General features: G+C 40.5%; 2 protein-coding genes across 2 annotated transcripts in view; one reads left to right on the forward strand and one right to left on the reverse strand.

Annotated features, from left to right (window-relative positions):
* The window catches only part of SYCP2L (synaptonemal complex protein 2 like), a 67,809-nt gene extending 47,984 nt beyond the window's left edge, over positions 1-19,825 (reverse strand). Inside the window, exons 1-13 of the mRNA XM_060163698.1 lie at positions 19,774-19,825; positions 18,035-18,172; positions 17,827-17,946; positions 14,931-15,035; positions 14,502-14,526; positions 9,993-10,078; positions 9,794-9,882; positions 8,031-8,065; positions 6,762-6,904; positions 4,553-4,605; positions 3,666-3,711; positions 1,484-1,576; positions 1,325-1,385 (exon numbers count right to left, since the gene is read on the reverse strand). Coding sequence (XP_060019681.1) covers positions 1,325-1,385; positions 1,484-1,576; positions 3,666-3,711; positions 4,553-4,605; positions 6,762-6,904; positions 8,031-8,065; positions 9,794-9,882; positions 9,993-10,078; positions 14,502-14,526; positions 14,931-15,035; positions 17,827-17,946; positions 18,035-18,172; positions 19,774-19,794 — 1,015 coding nt within the window. The 5' untranslated portion in view covers positions 19,795-19,825. The remainder of the gene's footprint in view (positions 1-1,324; positions 1,386-1,483; positions 1,577-3,665; positions 3,712-4,552; positions 4,606-6,761; positions 6,905-8,030; positions 8,066-9,793; positions 9,883-9,992; positions 10,079-14,501; positions 14,527-14,930; positions 15,036-17,826; positions 17,947-18,034; positions 18,173-19,773) is intronic.
* Positions 1-22,481, forward strand: part of NEDD9 (neural precursor cell expressed, developmentally down-regulated 9) — a 503,823-nt gene that overhangs the window by 326,275 nt on the left and 155,067 nt on the right. The window lies entirely within an intron of this gene.

The raw sequence follows: 22,481 nt of genomic DNA on the forward strand, positions 1-22,481 counted from the left end.
GTGAGAGGCCCGCGTACGGCAAAAAAAAAAAAAAAAAAAAAGAATACTCCTGCCAATGCAGGGGACACGGGTATGAGCCCTGGTCCAGGCCACAACTACTGAAGCCCTCGTGCCTAGAGCCCGTGCTCCGCAACAAGAGAAGCTACCACAATGAGAAGCCCGCTCACCGCAACGAAGAGCAGCCCCTGCTTGCCAAAACTAGAGAAAGCCGGCACACAGCAACAAAGACCCAATGCAGCCAAAAATAAATAAATAAAATTAATAAATTTATTTTAAATAAAATAATAAAATTACAAAAAATAAAAAATTGTGGTACAAAACATAAAAATGGCTAACAAGGTAAATGTTAAGTGTGCGGTTCAGTAGTGCTAAGTATATTCACATTGCTGTAGAAGAGATCTCCAGAACCTTTTCATCTTGCAGACCTGAAACTCTGTACCCATTAAACAACTCCCCATTCCCCCTTCCCTGCAGCCCCTGGTAACTAACCACCATTCTACTTTCTGTCTCTATCAAGTTGACTACTTTAGATACCTCATGTAAGTGGAATCATACAGTATTTGTCTTTTTGTGATTAGCTTTTTCCACTTAGCGTGATGTCCTCAAAGTTCATCTATGTTGTAGCAAGTGTCAGAATGCCCTTCCTTTTTAAAGCTAAATAATAGTCCATTGTAGGTACAGATCACATTTGCTTTATCCATTCAACCGCCGATGGACACTTGGGGTGCTTCTACCCTTTTTTTTTTTTTTTTTGGTTGCACCGGGTCTTAGTTGCAGCAGGCGGGCTCCTTAGTTGCGGCTCACGGGCTCCTTAGTTGTGGCATGCAAACTCTTAGTTGCGGCATGCATGTGGGATCTAGTTCCCTGACCAGAGATGGAACCCAGGCCCCCTCCACTGGGAGTGCGGAGTCTTAACCACTGTGCCACCAGGCAAGCCCCTGCTTCTACCTCTTGACTCTTGTGAATAGGCTGCAATGAACGTTCATATGCAAATCTCTTCGAGTCCTGCTTTCGATTCTTCTGGATATATATCCAGAAGTGAAACTGCTGGATCATATGGTGATCCTATTTTCAGTTTGTTGAGGAACCATAATCATTTTTACAACGAGAAAACCAGGCAAGTCATGGAACCTCAAAGTTACAGAGTGGAGGACTCACTAATCTTTTGCCCTGAGCACAGCCTTCTGTCCACAGCACTCACCACCTCCCCTCCACGTCAAGTGCAAGCGAAGTCTGCTCGGGAATTAACTAAACATACACTGCAAGTGTAAACAGAAACAATACTCAGGACTAAATGCGGGGTAGTTTAGAATTAACATCTTACCTATTATGCTGAAATTAATCGCTGCTTCCTTCAAAAGTCTTACCGAGTCCCATAAAGCGCTCTTGGAAAAAATAAGTGAAATTCATGAGCACATAACACATACTTGGATATGAACACTCTCTACACACTTAGGTCTAAACCGGAATCGAACATGATTACCTCAGGATTGTTTATATAAAAAGTTACACTCTGAGTTCCTAGGTTGAAATCAATCCAAAATTTCTCTAATTTTTCATCTGCAGGTTTTCTCATCTGTAAGATATAATTTCAGTATTAATATCATATGAAAGGGTCAAATGAAAATTACTCCATTAAAAACAGAACTGCTTTTCTGAGAACAGCCCTACTTTAAGATTATAGGGTCACCGTTTATTGCCTTACTCATTTCTGCAAAATAGGAGGAAGGTTTCAATTTTATATAACCAATCTATTTCTGGAAAAACCCTACTATACTTAGCAATTTAATAGATGTTTAAATGTGTCAGATAACTCTAACCACACAAACTTTTTTTTTCTGGTGCCAATCACAGAGAAAACTCTTCTATGTTAAAGCAGTAACAATCCACACTGCCTATGGAGAGAAACTTCTAGCAAAGGAGGTACTGTGATCAAACATAAATGGTGACTTGCCGTCTAACTTACCATGTGTTAGAATAAGGCTAAGACCTGAACATTTCAAATTATCTTTATTTTAATTGATTAGTCAGCCCTCTGTATCCACGGGTTCCAAATCCAAAGATTCAACCAAATGTGGATTGAAAATATTTAGGAAAAAGAATTCCAGAAAGTTCAAAAAAGCAAACCCTGATTTTGCCATGTACTGACAACTATTTGCACAGCATTTACACTGTGTTAGGTATCAGATGTAACCTAGAGACGATTTAAAATACACGGGAGGATGTGTGTACATTATATGCAAATACTAAGCCGTTTTATATATGGGACTTGAATATACGCAGATTTTGGTATCCACGAGGGGTCCTGGAACCAGTCCCCCATGGGTACCAAGAAATGACTGCATTATAAAATAAACATATTCTCTTAAAGAAAGAAAGAAGGAAAGAAAGAAAGACAGAAAGAAAAAAGGAAAGACAGATTCAAACAATATGATGCTAATAGAGAGAATAAATATCTCCTCCTCTGTCCCTCAAATTCCCGTAGGTACCTTTCCATGGGAACCATTAACAATGCCTTTGCTTCCTCCCAGATGTGTTCTAGACATACTCAGGAAGTATATGCCAGGTTTTTATTCCTCAACATGGAACAAACACTAGACTTAACTATTCTTCCACTTGTTTTCCAGTAAATAGCATTTCTTGGCCATTGTTCCAGCATACGTGTCTACTCTTTAACAGCTATAGAGTTGAACAAAGGGGTTTTTAAAATTTTATTATATTTTTTATACAGCAGGTTCTTATCAGTTACCTGTTTTATCCATATTAGTGTATACATGTCAATCCCAATCGCCCTATTCATCACACCACCACCACCCACCCCCTTCTCCCCTTGGCGTCTATAGGAACAAAGGTTTTAACACAAGTCTATATCACGGGAAGCCAGTGTAAGGACCCCTACTGAAGCTGATGGAAATTTAAATTCCAAGCAGAGATTGGAATCCTCAGACAACCAGAAAGAAAAACAGACTCGAAATATAGGAATCAGGCTTCCAAAATTAGTTCTAGAAAGAATGTACAATGTAGTCGTGAGCTAACGGCTCAGCTCACAGAGGCCAAGAAGGGGGCCCTCAACCCAAAACAATGAAATGGTTAACTAGAACATTCTAGAGACATGATCCAGGAAGTGTCAGCACAGTCCAGGTTCAGAGACCTATGAAAAGTTTACCTGGAAACCGAGACGCTGCACGTTGGGGCACTTTTACAGGAAGGACCTTGTGCCTCTAGAAACCAAAGAAGGGGGTGAAAAGAGACTGTTCCATTTTGGACTATAAAGTACAAGGCAGAATGATCTAGAGAAAGGAGAGTGACCCTAATTGCTGGGGATAGAGTGGGAAGCGTCTACCGGGTGGAAAGAAGCAATGGACTTGCCCTATTCCCTCCAATCCAGGCGTGAATAATGCTGCTCGTCAAGAGGATAAAATAAGGCAAGGTTCCTGTAACCGACCTCATGAATGCAGTATAAACCTAAAATTCCTTTACGTAGAAGTAACACTAGGGCTCTTCAATAATAAGCTTCAGAGTTGAGGCCTAAGAGGAGAAGCAAGTTTCCTTTTTTAAAAAAGCCCTTCTGTGTAGCAAGAGCCGTTTGGCCTGATGTAAACCTACCTATGGGTTTCACTATACACCCCCCACCCTCACAGCCCCTGAAAGAGAGACACACATACCTCAAAATCATCAGCAAAAGCAGCAATGCATGGAAATGAATAGACCCTGCAAAACACCTCACAATTAAAAAGTAAAATAAAATATGGACCGCACACACGACCTACGGATGTTCTATAAACAAGCATGTATAACTAGGTACGCCATTATGTCCCTTGGTACCAAGTATGAAAGGGGCTCTCAAACCTACAAATGGAGATCTACCATGGGCAGAATTCAAATCTCCGTCTGGCAGTCCACAAGCCAGGTTTTCCGGTACCATATACACCTCAACCCAGCTGCTTGGCAAAAGTCCTAATGAAAGGAGTGAATTCAGCCAATATTTTCTCATCAAGGACTTAACTGTCCATAATACGGCTTTCCCGAGTAACCTCAGATCTATAGGAAATCATTCTTCATAAAATCTCCCTGGAGGATATAAAGTTACAACTGTTCCAAATCACAAATAAATATGTTAAAGACTGATAGAAATCATTTTTAAACACACACGAATGAATCACTAGGCAGAATGTGTCTAATCTTCTGAGGTTTCTACTCAATGGATAACTTAGTAATGCTCAGTAAATTCTGTATCCTACATTCTCTCCTAAAACAGATCCTAGATTTCTTTTTCTTTTTTGCAGTATGCTGGCCTCTCACCGCTGGGGCCCCTCCCGCTGCGGAGCACAGGCTCCGGACGCGCAGGCTTAGCGGCCATGGCTCACAGGCCCAGCCGCTCCGCTGCATGTGGAATCTTCCCGGACCGGGGCACGAACCCGTGTCCCCTGCATCGGCAGGCAGACTCCCAACCACTGCGCCACCAGGGAAGCCCCCTAGATTTTTTTTTTTAATATTAGACATTTTCAGAATAGAATTAGTCAATAAAGTAAAGCTCAGAAAAACGTCTTACCTTCTTTGGTCACCAAGTCTGTCATTTAGGTGATTGAGAAACCGTCTACAATCCTTCAAAGTAAATAATGCAAACTTTTTTGTTAAAAAAAATAAAATCAAGATATTTAATTTAAATACTACCCTTTGCAGCATGTAGAGGCCAGTGTTTGCTACTACATTTCCAGGATCCAGTGACATCACAAGGCTTCACAAGGATTCATTATTAATCACGATAACTAAACTAATACTTTGTGTCACAAAGGGGAGGTTCCAGACTCATGTTCTGAACCCCCAGCCATGAGACTTGCAGCTGAGGAATGCTTAGGTCTCCAACAGTTTTTTTTTGTTTGTTTGTTTGTTTGTTTTTGCGGTACGCGGGCCTCTCACTGTTGTGGCCTCTCCCGTTGCAGAGCACAGGCTCTGGACGCGCAGGCTCAACGGCCATGGCTCATGGGCTCTCCAACAGTTTTATGTACAGGAACAAGCAAGAGAAATACCTCTTACTGATGACCTGGATTGTAATATTCGACTAACCCACAGGGCATCCATCTCCCTACCATCTCCCCAGCACAAGCCAACCACAAACCCATGAAACTTATCAATTTGGGGTTTATCCTGGTGTACTTAACCACCGTAGGTTTTCCTTATCAGGAGTTCTCTAACCTGCTCCTTCCTGGAATCTCTCTCCCGCTAAAGGTTCTAAGAATAAAGAATACATTTATAGTTCTCCCAACCAACAGCGACCAGGGAGGCAGACTGTTACCCCCAAATTTCTAAAACCAAAGAGATACCGATCCAGACTTTTATCCCTTTTGTTAGCAAGGACTGTCTGTTGTAGTCAAACAGTCCTCACACCCCGTGTCTAGATTCAGCACTAAATGGACATTAATGTGAACTTTCATCTAAAAGCAGTCCCACTAAGAAGCTGATGGCTCTAGGGGGAAAGTGATTTGAGAAAGGGGATAGTTACTTTTGTCTTATGTTCCTCTAATTTCCCTGCAGATGAGAGAATCATCTGCACAGAGGGGAAAGGAAACTAATACTGGAGTGTCTACAACATCTCAGGCACTTTTAGTTTCTCTCATTTAATTCCCACAATTCTGAAGTTGGTCTTATTCCCATTTTACAGATAAGAACACTCAGGCTTCATGAGTCAACTATCAGCTCCAAGGACATATTGCACAACACAGGGAATATATAACCAGTATTTTATAATAACTATAAATGGAACTGTAACCTCTAAAAATTGTGAATCACTATACTGTACACCTGTAACATTTAACATGGTACATGAACTATATTTCAATTAAAATTTTTTTTTAAAAAAAGTCAACTACTTTGCCAAAATGTATACATCACATCAGTTGGGACCCAAACCCAACTCATGGTATTCCCACTTAGATCAAACTGCATCCTGGCTAAACAACTACTGCAGATCTGGCAACGGGCTTAAAGTCAAATTTAACATATTTCATAATATATTTGAAGGTTCGGATTTAATAAAATCCCAAGTGCTCAGCAGTTTTGACCAGAAAGGCTTTGTTCAACATGAGCACTGTTACTAATAATTTTAGCTTTTCCTACAGAATCACCCTCATCTTAAGAACTTTTTTTAAAGGAGAGGGAAAACATTTTAGCTATTTTAGGATAAAGGTGAGTATATGGCAGAGCCATAAACTACGTCTGTGCTACCTGAGGACACAATCACAGTGAGGCCGGGTTGCATGGAAGACACCGAAAATTATTGTTCTTCCAAACTGTGAAGGCTGGAGGGCTCACAACACAAGCACCCCATAATACTCCTCTGCTACCAGAGCGCCCATGCCAGCTTCAGCCTCCTGTCATCATGCCAGCTACTCTCTGCAAGGCCCAAATGCACATTCTTTTCTTCTCCAACTCTCCCTACCCTTCAAGGTTTGTTGAAAACCACTTCCCGCTCCATGACCACTGTCTCTGACTGGATCCATCAAACTCACACAGCTCTGGCTCCAGGCTAAGTTTCCTGTAAAGATGTCCTAATTGTATGCTGGTATCTGGTCCACAAATATTCTGTTTCTATTACCCTCAAGTTATTTCACATAAGTGAAAGTGAAACAGGAAGTTTAAGAATGGCGACCGAATCACATTTAAGAAAAAAAATCCTCCCCTGAGCCCAACATACAGGAAGGCGCTGAAAGGATGCTTCATAAATATCGATTAAATGGAATTTTCACGACCAAGAATCTCACCGTCTCAAATTCTCGATCTTTAATTTCTTTGAAAGCCTCAGCAATGGTATCATCTTCAAACCACTGATGGACAAAGTCTTCCCTTGATTTTTTCACGGTCAGTCTACACAATGCTTCACAAAGAGCCACCTGCTGGTCATAATCTAGAGATTAAACATACGGCAGACATGGATAATTCTGGGCACAGAGCAAAAGAAAAACTGAGTTCCACAGGTCAGCATTTGCTCTAAGAAGGTCCATCTTAGAAGACTAGCATTGTGTCTTATAGTTATAAGCAGAAAGACATATCCTGGAGCAATTATAATCATTTAAATTCATCTGTAAGAAATAGTAGGGGGAAATCCAAATGATAGGTCAGTATACAACAAATTTTTAAAAAATGATATTTCTGCAATTTATATTTTAGATATATTAAAACATTCATCCAAAGCAACTTTGTCCAAGACTCACAGATAGAACAAACTAGTGGTTACCCCTAGGAGGGAGGGGCAAGATAGAAGTGGGGGAGTAAGAGGCACAAAGTATTAGGTATAAAATAAGCTACAAGGATATACTGTACAACATGGGGAATACAGCAAACATTTTATAATAACTGTAAATTGAGTATAACCTTTAAAAATTGTGAATCACTATATTGTACACCTGTAACTTATATAATAGTATACATCAACTATACCTCAATTGTTTAAAAAGCAGCTTTATCCAGCCTTAAATACATCTATAAAAATAAAATCCTAAGAAACTGTAGTATTTCACAGCAGATAAACAAAACTACACACATCGACATGTTTAGATTTCAAACAATTTTAAAGGTAAAAAGCAGGTTGCAGCTGGATACACAAACTTAAATTTGCAAAAACAATAACGTATGTTGCTTGTGAATACACAGCATAAAAGTACAAAAATATTCTTGGAAATGAAAAACAAATCCAAGTCAAAGGATCACCTCTACGAATGGCGAGGGGAATTGGATGGGGATCTGGACACAGGGGCTTTACCTGTAACTCTGATTTATTTAAAAAAGGATTTGAAGCAAATGTGGAAAAAGGATCAAATTGGACTACGCTCATTGGTGAGTAAAGGAATATTCATTAATTATTCTTTATGGATTTAGCATGCTTAACTCTTTCATCATAAATTAAATATAAAAATCCTAACTTCTATTTTTAATTTGACCATAACTTATTCCCCATAGTTCCAAGATGCCCATAAAACCCCCAATGTCCAATAGTTAACATTCTAACATTTAAAATTCTTAATACTTCTTACCACCCACAGTCAAGATTGTCCTTGCAAGGTCTTTCCTGAAACATTTAGATAAATTTCATTTTACTGAGATGAACATAAGTAAAACTCTACTATATTGGCATTAAAATTTTAATCCAAGATGTACATCTTTGAAAGTATTTCAAATTCATTGTCAAAATTTCCTCAATGTCACAAATATATTTTTTGGAAAAATTGTCAAGTTTATATATTAATGACTTACATATACTTTTTACAAAGAAGCTAGAGCTACTATACATTCTGAGGTTCTATTTCTCCCTCTGTAAAGTGAATTATAATTTGATGATCTCTGAGGCTTCATCAAATGCTAAGATCCTGGAATTTTACAGTCACCTCACCAGCCTGTGAGGATGCATACCCTCTTTTTTTCTTTTTTTTTTATACATAGTTTGACACCTGGAAGAAATGATACAGTAGATGCTGTAGGTCTTTCCTATAAGCTTTTGGAACTTACTTTAAAAACTGATAAATTTAAGTTAGAGATGTAATGGGATTAAGTTATCACATTATTGTAATTAACACAGACTCCCATATTGCATAGTCACTTAAGAATTTCAGTTAAGTGCTAACAAGTGTGGATGTTGATTTTTTAATATCTGAAATAACTCTCACGCTAAAGAATGGATTTAAGAAATCTTGTAGTAGTTCAGTTTCTCATAATGAATGGATTGATTTGTCACAATTAAATAGAAGCCTTAGAACAGCACCACTGAGAGTTCTGCTTACTTTTATGTTTGCAGATTTCACATTTGACTTGAAGTGCAGAACACTCAAGAACTAGACTAGAACACTCAAACAGTAAGGCAGGACCACTGCATTAGTTTGAAGACTTAGGAGCAAACATCAGGTCGGCTTCTCTCCAGATCTAAGTACACCACTAAGGGTAACGATTAACTAATCTATTCAATGAATATCTTGTAGGAAAAATTAAGAGAAAACACTGCGTCCTGCAAAGACAAATGAAATGGATAAACATGAGCTCCATGCTCACCAATCACGTCTTTCAGGTCGACACTATGATAAACTGGGTCACCCTGCCTCTTGCTAGTCATGGCTGCATGTCCCTCGAATGACGGTGTGCCACGGGGATGTCACCGACGCTGGTTGGTGGTCAGCACACAGTCACAGGTTTAGGTTCAGATTTCAAAACAGGGTGCTGGTGTTGTGCTTCCCATGGTCACACACTACAACCTTCTCTCCAAATTTCTATGTCCCAGGAACTACATAATTGTGAGTGGGTCACCAAAAACCCCCAAATCCATCCCTTGAAAAGCAATACATGCCCTATTGATATAGGTAAGAGCTGGTAACCTTTGAGCATTCGCTCTCTACCAGGTAATGTGCTAATGGCTTTCAATGGATCGCCTGATTCGACCTGTGCAATAACTCTATTGATCAGCGTTAACGTTGACTCCATTTTACAGATGAGTAGACTGAGGTGTAGTGAGCTAAAACTGTGCTCTAGAGGAGCGACCAGCATAAGTGGCCAAACTAGGATTTGAAGCCTGAGGTCTGGCACCACAGTCTGTACTCTTAACATTCTCCCATGAGTCACTAATCCGGTTCACATTCACAATGAAAAATAATCTATAGCCTGAGAAAGCATTTCACCGCACAAATTTGATGGGGCAAAAAAAAAACCAACCCAACAACCCCAAACACCCAAGGAGAACGAAGACTGAGGTGCCACAACCCGGAAAGATTTTGCCCTTACATCACCACCTAATCAGGCCAAGGTCACGTACATAAGACGACACGAGCCTTCCGACAAGACAAGTTGTTTTCTCTCCTCCCGAGGTACAGCTTGCAGAAGGAAGTTCAAGGTCCTCAGTGCCTGTTGGGAGTTGGGGAAGGTTTTCACAGGGAAGAAAGAAAACGGAGACCTGGGCACGAGCTTCTCCACGGGGTCCAGGGCAACTGCTACCAGCACTATTTGCAACTCACCTCCTGCTGGATCAAATGATTTATATTCTCTTCTGTCACCAGAAATCCTAAGGTAAATATGAAGGAACCCAACATCTGACTTTTCCCTGAAAGCAGAATTTTCAAAGAATCAAACTGATGCTAAAAAAGAATAAGGAAAGGACTCCTACATAGCAGGAAGAACAGCCATGGGCAGTAAACATTTCAGAAATGATGTAGTCTGAGCAAGGGACAAATCACAGCCTGCTTCAAGATCTATAGACCCCCAGGCCACAATCGATTTGCACGGCATAGACGCCCACTGAGGTAAACAGCAGCAGTGCGTGCAAAGTGTGACTGTCTGTGATCACTGCATCTCAGGCAAAGCTACTTTTTTGTCCAGAATGAACGATGTGCAAGGGCAGCTCCTGCACACACTTTCCCACTGTTTCTGTGCATTTCTTACATTTGTGTATTTTATAGAAAGAAAAATTTTATAACGGTCTTATGCTAACAGAAGCAAGAATTTTCAAGTAAAGCATTGGTCTTTGTTAAATAGCTTAATCATAGAAACTTCAATGGCTACTTACGTCAGAACGTAGTAACAAAACAAGGTATGTGGTAATGCTTTATGCTTATTAAACAATAAACTATTATTATTTCATTTATGCATATTGTGTTTAGATACGACAGTGGTAGTGTACACTGCAAAAACTCATGGTAAAGTCCTAACATTACTTTGATAGGTTCAGAGGTGCAATTTGGATATGTGCATTTTTTTTCTTTTAACCACACACTGCATACTTTTTAATCCCCATATAACTCACGAAATTGTGGGAATCCAAATCAGAGAGTAGAAATTTAAAAAATATCCCTCTTCAGTCCAAAAAAGCCACATTGATACTGCTGAATGATTTCTGGAAACAAGAAACATGGCCAGGGGCTGAGCCCAAAACTTGCCTGCCGGCTTAGAACTTGAGAGAGAGATTGTAACAGAGCCCAGGTGACCCAGGTGGACAGCAGGGGACCCTAGAGACATTTATGCACTCTGTTAACCAGCAAGTATCAGATGTCATTGGACCCTTTCACTTAAAGAGTAGTAAAGAGAAACTAACAAACATAGCCCTATGCAAAAGGAAGGAGCATAATAAGTTAAGAGGTAGCAAAAAAGTGACTTTGAAAAATGCTTACTTCAGGAAATAAAAGATGATAGAAAAGCTGGGAAGCCAAATCAAAAGCATCTGGTTTATCATCTCAAAACTCAAAAGAATGTGAATTCTATGAAATAAAAAATTAGATTTGTAAGAGAAGGCAACAGTATAAGATGAACACAGAAGTGAGAAAGAAATAAGTAATAGGAAAATCTAAGCCATTCTAGATATTTCAATCTGAGAGAATTTAATACAGGGAATTAGTTACAAAAACATAGGTAGCCACTACCACCCCCTATACATCCCTGGAAAGCCACGGGGAGGAGGTGGTATTACCAGACCCCGGGAATGAAGGTCCCCTAGCAAATGCTATAGCCACAAATAAGCCAGAGTCCCAGGAACTATGCAGTCACTCCCAGAGAGAGCACCTCAGCAGAAGGGAGCGGGAGAAATGGCCTTCCTACCTCCAATTTCCTGTCATTCGCTAAACCTGGCAGGCAACCAGTTGGTTAAAAAGCCCAGGAAACTGTTCTATGCAAAGTAGAGAGGAAGGCAGAGAGGAATGAACCTGAGAGCAGAGGTAGAGCACCACCACCCACGGGTTTCAAGGAAGCAAAGATGTGAGAGCAGAACTGAAGTCCATAGTGGAAGCAACGAGAGCAGAATTAAAGCATCGGCTTCCAAGAAAAAAGTAGCAATTGCTCTCAAAATACACAGGAAAAAAAGAGTGGGAAAAAGATGTGAAGACAAAAAAAAAAGATGCAATGGATGAATAATAGATAATCTTAGAAAGAGAAGAGAATAGAAAGAGTAACTGTAATCATCCTTTCCCACCTCCTCTCTGATGTAACAATTATGCTCTTGGGTGGGACTAACTAGCTCCAGGGGTGGATCCTCATTGGCTTAAATGATGCAGGGGCATCCCATTCATCTTTTCACAGTGATCGGTTCATTAAAGGGGTGGAGGTGGGGGGACACAAGCAGAGCCAAGCTAGGGCTTTCTTCTGCCGCTTGAGGAAAGTGAACGTTTCTCCCCCAGATGTGAACCAGGAAGCACGGCTCTGGTTGCTGGCCGCCATCTTGCAACCACCAAGGGAGACCAACTTGAGCTCAGAGACAAGACTCAGAGGAGGCAAAATAGAAAGAACTGCAGGAAACAGAGCCTCGCTACAGCCAAACTGCTCCTGAAACTTCCTGTCTCTGACTTTTTAGTTCCTTCAGCAAATTAAGTCATCTTTAGCACTTAAGACTGTTTGAACTAGATATCCTGTTACATACACTGAAAGCACTTTAACTCAGCAGTTTTCAACTAGAGGTGATTTTTGCTCCCCTATGGCACTCTTGCAATATTTGGAGATGTTGTCACAACTGGGGGAGTAGTAGGGAATGCTATTGACGTCTAGTGGGTAAAGGCCGGGGGTGCTGCTAAACATTCTATAATGTACAGGACAGCCCCCCCAAACAAAGAATCATCCAACCCGACCAAAATGCCAATACTGCCAAAGTTGAGAAGCCCTGCTCTAACTGATAAAATTATCAAAGAATAAAATTTCCCAAGCTAAAGTAAGATCTGATTTCAAAACAACTCATGAAGAACCACATAAAACAACACGTGTGCACATGTGCTCACAACACTCAATATAAGACAGTGAAACAGTTTTGAGGGGAGACTCTGGACTCTGCAAAGCAAGAGTTATATTGGATAAAAGCCACAGGAACACTCTTAAATGATAAAAAGCACTGACCATGTTCCACCCACATACCCTAATAACCTCTTCAAAATGTATTACAGCAGATGGAGACAAAGCAGAATAAAGAACTCAAGAATGAGAACATCAGGCCATAAACAAGCTGGTAGTGAGCCCTAAATAACTACTGTAAATAAGGTTGCAATACAAGGCAAAGAGCAAATACTATTTACAAAGACATATATATATATATATATAAAACACAGGACTAAAACACTGGATTAAATTAAATAAATCTGGGTAGAAAATGGAGGAGGAATAAAAACACATGTTGAATTCCTTGCCATATATAAAGAAGAAATAGGTGCTATCATTTTGGCACTCTCATGTTGATGTTGATAATTAAATTAAGAGTAACAACCAGAAGAATAAAACTAGGACATAAGCCATTCAAATCACTAGAGAGGAGCAAATAGTGAAAGAAAATATAATCCATATAGCAAAGCACAAAACAAAGGAATCATAAAAATGAAACACATACAGTAAGCTGAGGTCATGAAGGTGGGGCCCTCATAATGAGATTAGTGCCTTTACAGGATGCCAGAGAGCAGCCTACTCTCTACCCATGTGAAGACACAGCAAGAAGGTGGCTTTCTGCAAGCCAGGAACTGTGAGAAAATAAGTTTCTGTTGTTTAAGCCACTCAGCCCATAGTATTTTGTTATGGCAGCATGAGCTGACTAATGCAGTCACCTAGAGCAGTGTTTCCTCCATTTGGGACAATGAAGTGATTGCAGGGACTATATGAACCTATTAAGTGGTCCAAGCAACAGCCATAGGCTCAACAGATCTCTCTCATATGTATTGTTTTTCAAATATGCAGTGTACACACACTGTTGTAAATCGATCAAAGTTTATTTTTAAAAATTCAAAGTAGTTTTTACCACTGGGTATTTTATCAACCAACTTTAGAGACAGGAACCATCACTTATGAAGTCCAGAAAAAACTGACTTGCAAGTATTTGGATCTGCTGACTTAGATTATGGAGACCTCTTTTTAAAAATCAACCAAGCACCATCACACTTAAGCTTCTAGTACTAAATGTCCTCAATTTACAAGATACCATCCACTGTAGAATGTAGTGTCAATTTAATAACAGCTTTTCAAAAGAAAAATAAAAAGATGGACAATAGGGAGCAGACATATGCATTTTAAGATGGCCCCGATTTCTGTGCACCTTTGAATCCACAGTTTCATAATTCAAAGTGTTTGTTGGGTTACCTTTAACATGAGCCACATTGAACAACATCATCGCCCTAACCTCCAAACTGTCTACCTTTTGAGCTCTTGAAAGACAGAGAAAGGCATGAGAATCGGCTCCAAGTTAAATCAGTAATAGCTAACTTTTGCTGTTTTGGAATGACGGAAGTGGCTCTCCATCCCTGATTGGAGCTAAATGGCCAAACGGTGGCAGGAGCAGCTAAATAAAGACTCACCGCAGGCAAATGAGACACTTTCCAACAAAATTCATTTCAGCATCACAATCTGAATACCATAAGATGGCCAATTAATGCAAATATAATAGTTAAACCCACTTCACTTTTATATATCATTTAGATAAATATTCTTTTCTCTAAACAGGAATATTCTATTAATGAAAGGTATTAATATTCTATTAATAACAGCCAATTAGTAGTAAATAATACACTTACCTTTACTACTAGTTCTGGAAATAATCTAATAAAAAGAAAGAAAAAAGTGAAGCTCGTATTATTTTTAAAAAGCATTATAATCTATAACATTAATGTGCTATGCTGATAATTCTCTAACAGGCAGGAGTTGACTTTAACTACAGTAGAAAAAAACTTTAGAGAAATCCTATTTGACTTTCAATTACTTTATTAAAATCAGCCTATCACCTCCAATCAGGTGAACAATATATTTGAAAATAAATCACCTCATTTTTCTATAACATTGGTTATATACGTTTGTTACTATTTCATATAATATTTCTAATAATAAAATATGAGTCTTTTAGTAAAACCCACATCTTAGAAAAACACAAGTTTTATGAACAACTTGAAGATTCCTACAAATTACCAACGGTATCTGCTCAGTAAAGCATCCAACCTCATCCTTACCAAGGCTGTGTCAAAAAAGTCTTCCGTCACATTAATCAGATATATGTCCGAGGCTAGGTCTGGCATGGTCAGAAATCCTGTTGTTCTTTCAAACCAGGAAACCATGTACACAAGAGAAGAAACACTGATGCAACCTCTATGACTGAATAGCTACTGCTCATTCGATAAAATTTCACAACAGAGTTCTATAATTTTAAAGACCCCTTTCCATTTCACTTAGGCCTGGTTCTGAGGCCCCCATCTAGAACACTCCAGAATGGAATCAGACTGCTACAGAGTTGCAACAAGTTCTCACATACCAGCAAGAACTGGAGACTTTGCCAGGATCATCAACACTAGAAAGGCTTGTAAAGGGGGCAGTGAGTGGTTAAGAGAGAAATGAGCCTTGTCTACACAGGAGAAATTCCTGTTACCTGGGAGGCTGTAGAAAACAAGTCATCCAATACCAAAGGACGTGCAGATTCTAGAAAGTGCTCCGGAAGTATGCTAGTACAGTACCCATGCCTCAGGCCTGGCCACCTTCCTTTTGTCAAAAGCTTCCAGCTAACTGGAGATTTTTTCCCCATAGGAACATATATCCAAGTTCATATTACATTGCTAGAACTGGTGTGATTTAAAATTAACTTACATAAACCTTCCTAGAACATACTTATTCAATAAAGCAAAGGCCATCTTTGGACCGTTTTTTTCTTGAGGTTAGTCACTCTTAACAAAAAAAAAAAAAAAAAAAATCCTAAGTTAGAAGTCATCAGTTGACCAAGAAGTTAGTGACATGAGTTTGTGATGAGCAACTCCTATAGGAGTGGGGCCTTGGAAACTTTGTCCACTTTATAGCCAGGAACCCAAGGTACCAGCTGAAGACCATGGACAAACCCATCGGCTCTCCATGTTGGCTGCACGTTAGGAAAACGTGGGAGCTTTGAAATGCCCTGATGCGTGGGACCCGTCATGGATCCAGAAAATCAGAATCTCTGGTGATGGGACCCAAGCAGTGCGTCTCCAGGTGATTCTAAGGTACAGCAAGGTTTGGAAGTCACTAGGCAATGTTTCTTTTATCTCTAATCAGACAAATATTTGCATTTGATTGAATCATCCACCTCCTGAAGCAAACCTTTCTCCAACAGCCCAAGGGAAGAAATGTCCCTCTACACAGCAAAACTCACCGCTAAGGTGACATTTCCTCCCTCCCCATGTTCATACTCAAAATTCTATGCTTTTAAATACATTTCTGTCACTATTCTATTTATGCCCCCAAATCCTGTCCCCCTCCTAGCCCACCAAAGTACACTGGCTGAGTATAGATTCAGAGAAGTGGGGAAAATGCCGCATTACTTGATCAAGACTTGTACTAGGAGGTCACTCTGAAGCCATTTATGTGCCGTGATCATACATGGTAACCCATATACCAGCTGCCCTCACAGCTGCGTCATTGCCAGAAGCCAGATGGTTACTGACAGATGCAATAGCTGTTACTCATTAAGCATATGGTAAAGGACAAGTTAATCCTTCTGGATCTTCAAGTACAGGGCCAAATATGTTACTTTCTGTAGGAATTTCTTATTCTATGGAGAATAACTTCCCAGCACACTTCATGTTGAGCCTGCAACACAGTGGGCTTTTGAAGTGTAAAATCTTGTATCCCATCCACTTTGATAATATCAATCTACTCTCCTTGGCCAAAACCTACATGAATTAATAGTACGTGCTTTAGAATGTGTTTAAATTATGGCTGTGGCGTTTCCATCACCAGCTAGAATTCCAGGGGGATGTGGAAATTCCTGTTTGGTTTCAAAATTCCAGTGGAGACTTGATCTGACACTTTCAACCTTGGGATGGCATTCTTAAGCCTCAAAAGAAATTTCAGTTTGGAGCAGATCGCAATTCATCCCCCCAAATCAGCTTAAGCCTCCAAAGTACCCCTGGGACATCCCTGCCCCATTTCCTTTGGAGTTTTTGCTCTTTTTCCCTGCTTCCTGTTACCTGCCTAAGTGTATCAGGGAGTTAGACGGGGCTAAATGAAATATACAATTCAAAATGAAATAGACACGGCTTGCATAAATACAGCCCTGAGATTTACACTCCCACCCACTCCCTACCCTAGCCGCAAACACTTTTAAAGTTCCTGAGAGAAGTCAGGAAGGCCTGGAGTTTACTCTCTCTCCCCCATGGAGGGGCAGCCCCATAATTAGAGGCATTTTAAAGTGAAAAGGGACAGAGACATTTCCTTTGCCCAACCTGATCTTGATAAACTTCAGGTACTAAAGTCCAGGGGGTAAATCAGAGATTTAATGGCAGCCAGCTCACCCTTCTGCCCTCATGTTCTCACCAATAATCAATCACAGGGCTGCAAATCTTATCATGAAAAAACAGAGAAATGCAGCAAGAGACTTTGCAAACTCTGCTTTGCTTCCAGATGCCATTATTAAGGCACGCATGATGTTACCTCCTGATTCATTAAGAACAGGTCAGAATTGCGTAACTGGGGTGACTTAGAATAAGCAAAAAGTATTTTGGCATTTTTTTCAGACTCAGCTAGGATTTTAGAAAGTTGGAAAGTGGGCTGTGGCTAGGGGAAGTATTTGATCATTTATCCAGGTCCAATCTTCCTATATCTCCAAGTTAAATTCACTAATAATAAACATACTATTACTGCATTGGCTTGTCGAAGGGAGGAGAGGGCTGTATCCGACTTATTCCCGTACACTCCCCAAAGTGCCCTGCCCACCCCATACCTCAGGAAACATATGTGGAACTTAATTTTTGATTGGATGTAGGCAACAAGCCCTGGAGCCGATTCCTTTTCAAATTTGATTTCAAAGGAACATAAAATACCAAACTAGGCAACTGAATCCTCTCTAGTTCTTTAATCCGTACAAAATGAAAAGATGACACTTATCTTTGGGATCAGTCCCTGCTGAATGAGCAAAGGCTCATCTTCTTTGAGGCCATCAATGAAGAATCGCTGAACACATTTCAGCAACAGCGAAGCACACAGAAATTCATTTTTATCCAGCTCCTTGGGATTGGACCACACTAAGTTAAAAACTTTACATATAGTTACACATTGGCATTCTGGTTACGGACCAAAAAAACAACTCACTTGCCTTATTTATTGATCTGTCAAGATGGTGTAACAAAAGATTATTATATTTTTGAGGAACGTGGCGCTCTCTCTGTCGAAAATATTCTTTTATTTTCTGAAATCCTTCATCATGCAATGTATTAGTAATAAGTGACTGAAGCTGGAAAGTTGATAGTATGAAAATTACTATTTTTCCCCAAGAACATTTATTTCACAGTAATATTTCTATCATTATTAATAATAATTCAGTGCAGAAATAGAAGGTAAATATAGAGAGTTATATCTTGAACAGTAATCACGTAGACAATGATTTTGTTGTCTTAAGACAGTAGTTGGCAAAATGCGGCTCCTGGACCACCAGCAGCATGGGCATCACCTGGGGACTTGGTAGGAGTCAAACTCTGGGAGCAGGGCCCGTCAGGTGATTCTCATCATGTTAACTTCAAGAACCGCTGACTTAAGGAAAACTACACCTGAATTACAGGTATCTGTGGGTAAAGACTTTATCCTCAGTAATGTTAGAAACTCTAAACACTATAAAATTCAAGCCTATTATCACTTATTAAGTTACATAAATGATCATAATAGAAGAAAATGGATTCAACAGTAATAATTACAGTTAAAGGCAATTAATATGCAAATTGCCATGATGAAATTGAACTTTTCTGCCTGAAAGCTTGTTAAGACCTATTTCTAAGTGTGTATGTGTATATATATTTTTGAATAACAGATACATTCTTAAATATCTGTGCTACAAAAGATATTTTTAAAATGCAGTCCAGTTCTACAGGCTAAATTACAGTATTCTTTTCATAAGGAGTCATTTTACTACATACAGCCTGAAATTCCACTTTTTCTTAGTATTGACTTAAATAATGAGACAGCATTTGAAACGAAACATTTAAACAGATTTTTTAAGTTACCATACAGTAAGCTTTTTTGAGCCAAGTGCGTTAAGTGTTCTGCAGGTGTTAATCCTCACCACCAATCTGGCGGTTAGACTCTTTATCTGGGGATAATAATAGCAAGGCTGTACGAGATCCCACAGCTGAGATTCACACTCAGATTCTCTGACTCAGCAGTTCAGGCTTCTTCCTACTTAAAACTCTGCCTGGCTTCTCTATACTCAGAACAAATCCAAACGCTTTGCCTTGGTCTGCAAGGCTCTGCACAATTTGATCTCTGTCAGCTTCTCCTGCCTGACTGCCCTGCTGAGTCCTAGAATAAGTCAAGCTCTTCCTTGCCTCAGGGCCTTTGCACTGGCTGTTCTATGCCTCCACTGCTTCTCCCCACCACTTACCATTCTGGCTCCTTGTCACCCCTCAGATCTCAGCTTCAGTATCATCTTTTCAAGTAGGTCTTCCAGGACCTAAAGTTAGTCAACTGCCTCCCTCCCCCAGCAATTATTCTCCATCACAACACCCCGTTCCTTTTCTTCCTACTACCTTATTTTGTTCCTAATCTGTCTCTGACTCTCTGCCAGGCTGAAAGCTCTATGAAAGCAAGAATTGTGTCTGTTTTGTTCAATACTGTCTACCTCCACCTAGAACAGTGCTAGGTACAAAATAGATTAGGATATTAGTAGGGTAATCAAAGGCAAAATTGACAAGACGTGGTGATAAACTGGATGTGAGAGATTAGGGAAGTAGGAGAAGAGGATTCTTCTGCCTCTTGTTGAGCAACTGGAGGAAAAAGTATGCTGACAGCCCAGGAAACCCAGAACTAGAGAGAGCACACAAAGAATACAAACTTGATCTTTACATAGAAAGCATCCTGTGCCATGCCGCTCCCATCCTTTTCCTGAACAGACTGCAAAGGAACTTCCTTCTCCTGTGTACAAAAAGAGATTTTTTTAAAATTTTATTTCAAAGAAATGCATTAAGTTTTAATATAAAGGTTCATATTGTTTTCCTGAACAAAGCTTTTTGTTCATTCATGCCAGTGATTATAGATCTAAGACACTACCTTAAAAAAACACCAAAACAAAAAATAATAATAAAAAACACCAAAAGCTTTATCCAACCTTCTTTAACACTGCCTCTGACAAATAAAACTATTACAAGAAGCAAACATCACTGTAATAAATGATCACACAAAAAAAATTTAAACTCTATAATGGCAACTATAAAAAAGACTTTGAATTAATGAGCGGTTTTTAGAATGAGAGCTTGGAAAATAAAGTTTTTCAGAGCGCGTTTCAAGCCCAGTCATGAGTTTAAGCTTTATGTTCCTGACTTATATGAATTTTAAATGTGACTCTAGGGCTTCCCTGGTGGCGCAGTGGTTGAGAGTCCGCCTGCCGATGCAGGGGACAGGGGTTCGTGCCCCGGTCTGGGAGGATCCCACATGCCGCGGAGCGGCTGGGCCCGTGAGCCATGACCGCTGAGCCTGCGCGTCCGGAGCCTGTGCTCCGCAACGGGAGAGGCCACAACAGTGAGAGGCCCGCGTACCGCAAAAAAAAAAAAAAAAAAAAAAAAGTGACTCTAGGACTTAAAACTGAAACTTCAAAGATTGAACAGCAACAACAAGAAAATTTACAAAACATTGAGTAATGGGTTGTTACGTTTTCTTCAAGAAGTAATCCGTGGAGCTACCAACCTCGTTTTCACACACATGCTAAATAACAGCATCTCATCTGCTCACTTCATCCCAAAAACCAAAGAATAATTTTAAAAATTTTTATTAACCTCTTCCAAAGAGTTTTTTTTAAAAAAATCTAGCTTGGGCTAACGGTCCTATATGTACTTGACCACAATCCTTAAATGTCAGCATATTTTACAATATCATCATTATAAATATGAAAAACAGGATGAATTCAAACACCAAAATCCATACTTGTTTTTTTTCCCCACCAGCAGTGTATTCAGTAAAGTGAATGCTGAAAAGTAGAATCACTAACGGTACCAATCCACCTCCCAGCCCGCGACCCCAATCCCTGGGCGGCGGGTCCCAGCACTTGGGGTAGATCTGGGGCCCCGAGTGGGTTAACGTCATTGCACTTTCTACTCAGCGAGGGAGAAAAGGGGCTGGGAAAACATCCCGAGCAACTTAAAGAATCATCTCGTCGCCTTCAAACATCAATATTTCAGTTCCCCCTTCTCCGAACGCTTTACTAGCGAGGGACCACACGTTTCTACCCCGCTTCATGCACCCACAGAAAGCTGCCAATAAACTCCAAGCAAACCTGAGGACGTGAAGCGCCCCAAGGGCCCCCAAAGAGCTCTTCCCACGGCGGCGGCCGGGGATTGTAGCCGGCGCCGGGTCTCTGGGCGAGCAAGCGAGGCTCCGAGCCCAGAGGCCGACGGACGCGCTCCCTGGCGCCCGCCTAGAACGGCGGAGAGAAGGCCGGGGCTCGACGGGTGCCCGGCTCCGCTCGAGGTCACTCACCTCCTGCATCCCGAGGCTCCCGACAGGCCGCCGCGCACCCGCCCCGGGGCGCACACCCGGACCAGGACGCGCCCCGCCGCTGCGCCGCTCTCAGCCCCAGCGCTTCCGCCGTCCGAGGCCCGAGCGGGCGAGGATGCGCTGCGGCGAGAGCACGGGGAGCCCACGGCCCCCGGACGCCAAGCTTCCCCGGAACTCTAATTAATAAACCCGCCCCTGAAAATCTACCAGAGTCCCGTGTTTGAGAAGCGAGAAAAGCTCGCGAGTTAACTGGCAATCAAGGTCAGGCCACCTGGGCGCACGCACAAGCACCTTAGGAAAAGCGATTACTTAAAGGACGTAAACCTGTCGGAGAAATTCTACGCTGATAGGCGTCCCCTGTGCGGAAGCCGGCTGTTTTCTCTCCACCTTTAACGGCTGGTAGAGCTGGTTGTGATCCATTGATACTGCTATAGACCGAAATCGAACTTTCCCCATAGGAACCAGATTAGTCTCCGAAATTGTGAGTTTATTCCTAATATCACAAAAGAAGTGTTTTGTTGTTTTGTTTTAATACATACCCCGGTGTGCTCAGTCAAAATAAAATAAAAACAAACATTTTCATCCAGTCTGCTTGTTTTCTGCTCACTTCCTTTAACCCAACAAGAATGTGTACTTATGGCCCCGTTTAGGCTGATAGGTTGGTTGTCTGTTATGTGAACAGGGTGGCAAAAGTAAGTTGGACTGGAGTTTTCTTTTAAAAAGCAAGCAAGCAGACAAGACCCCTCAAATCCAAACAATCCTTGTAAAAAATCAACTTGTGTTATTATAAGTAGATGCTATGGGTATTTCGTGTCATGAGGCTTACAGAAGATATTTGTTTACATCAAACCAAAACAAAATATAACCAGAATCTCTGCCTTGTACCTTCAGTCCATTCAAAACAATACATACTTATTTCAAAACTCATCATATCCATTTCCTGGCAAATATGACGTAAATATACTTACATTAATTTACCAATTTTAATCTAAACCAAGGAAATTCAAAGCCCTTTTCCTTTGCTTTTGTATTAATGGACTTTTACTATTTCAAAATACTAGCCA

Source organism: Lagenorhynchus albirostris, chromosome 10, assembly GCF_949774975.1.
Source record: "Lagenorhynchus albirostris chromosome 10, mLagAlb1.1, whole genome shotgun sequence".
In the NCBI taxonomy this organism is placed as follows: Eukaryota; Metazoa; Chordata; class Mammalia; order Artiodactyla; family Delphinidae; genus Lagenorhynchus; species Lagenorhynchus albirostris.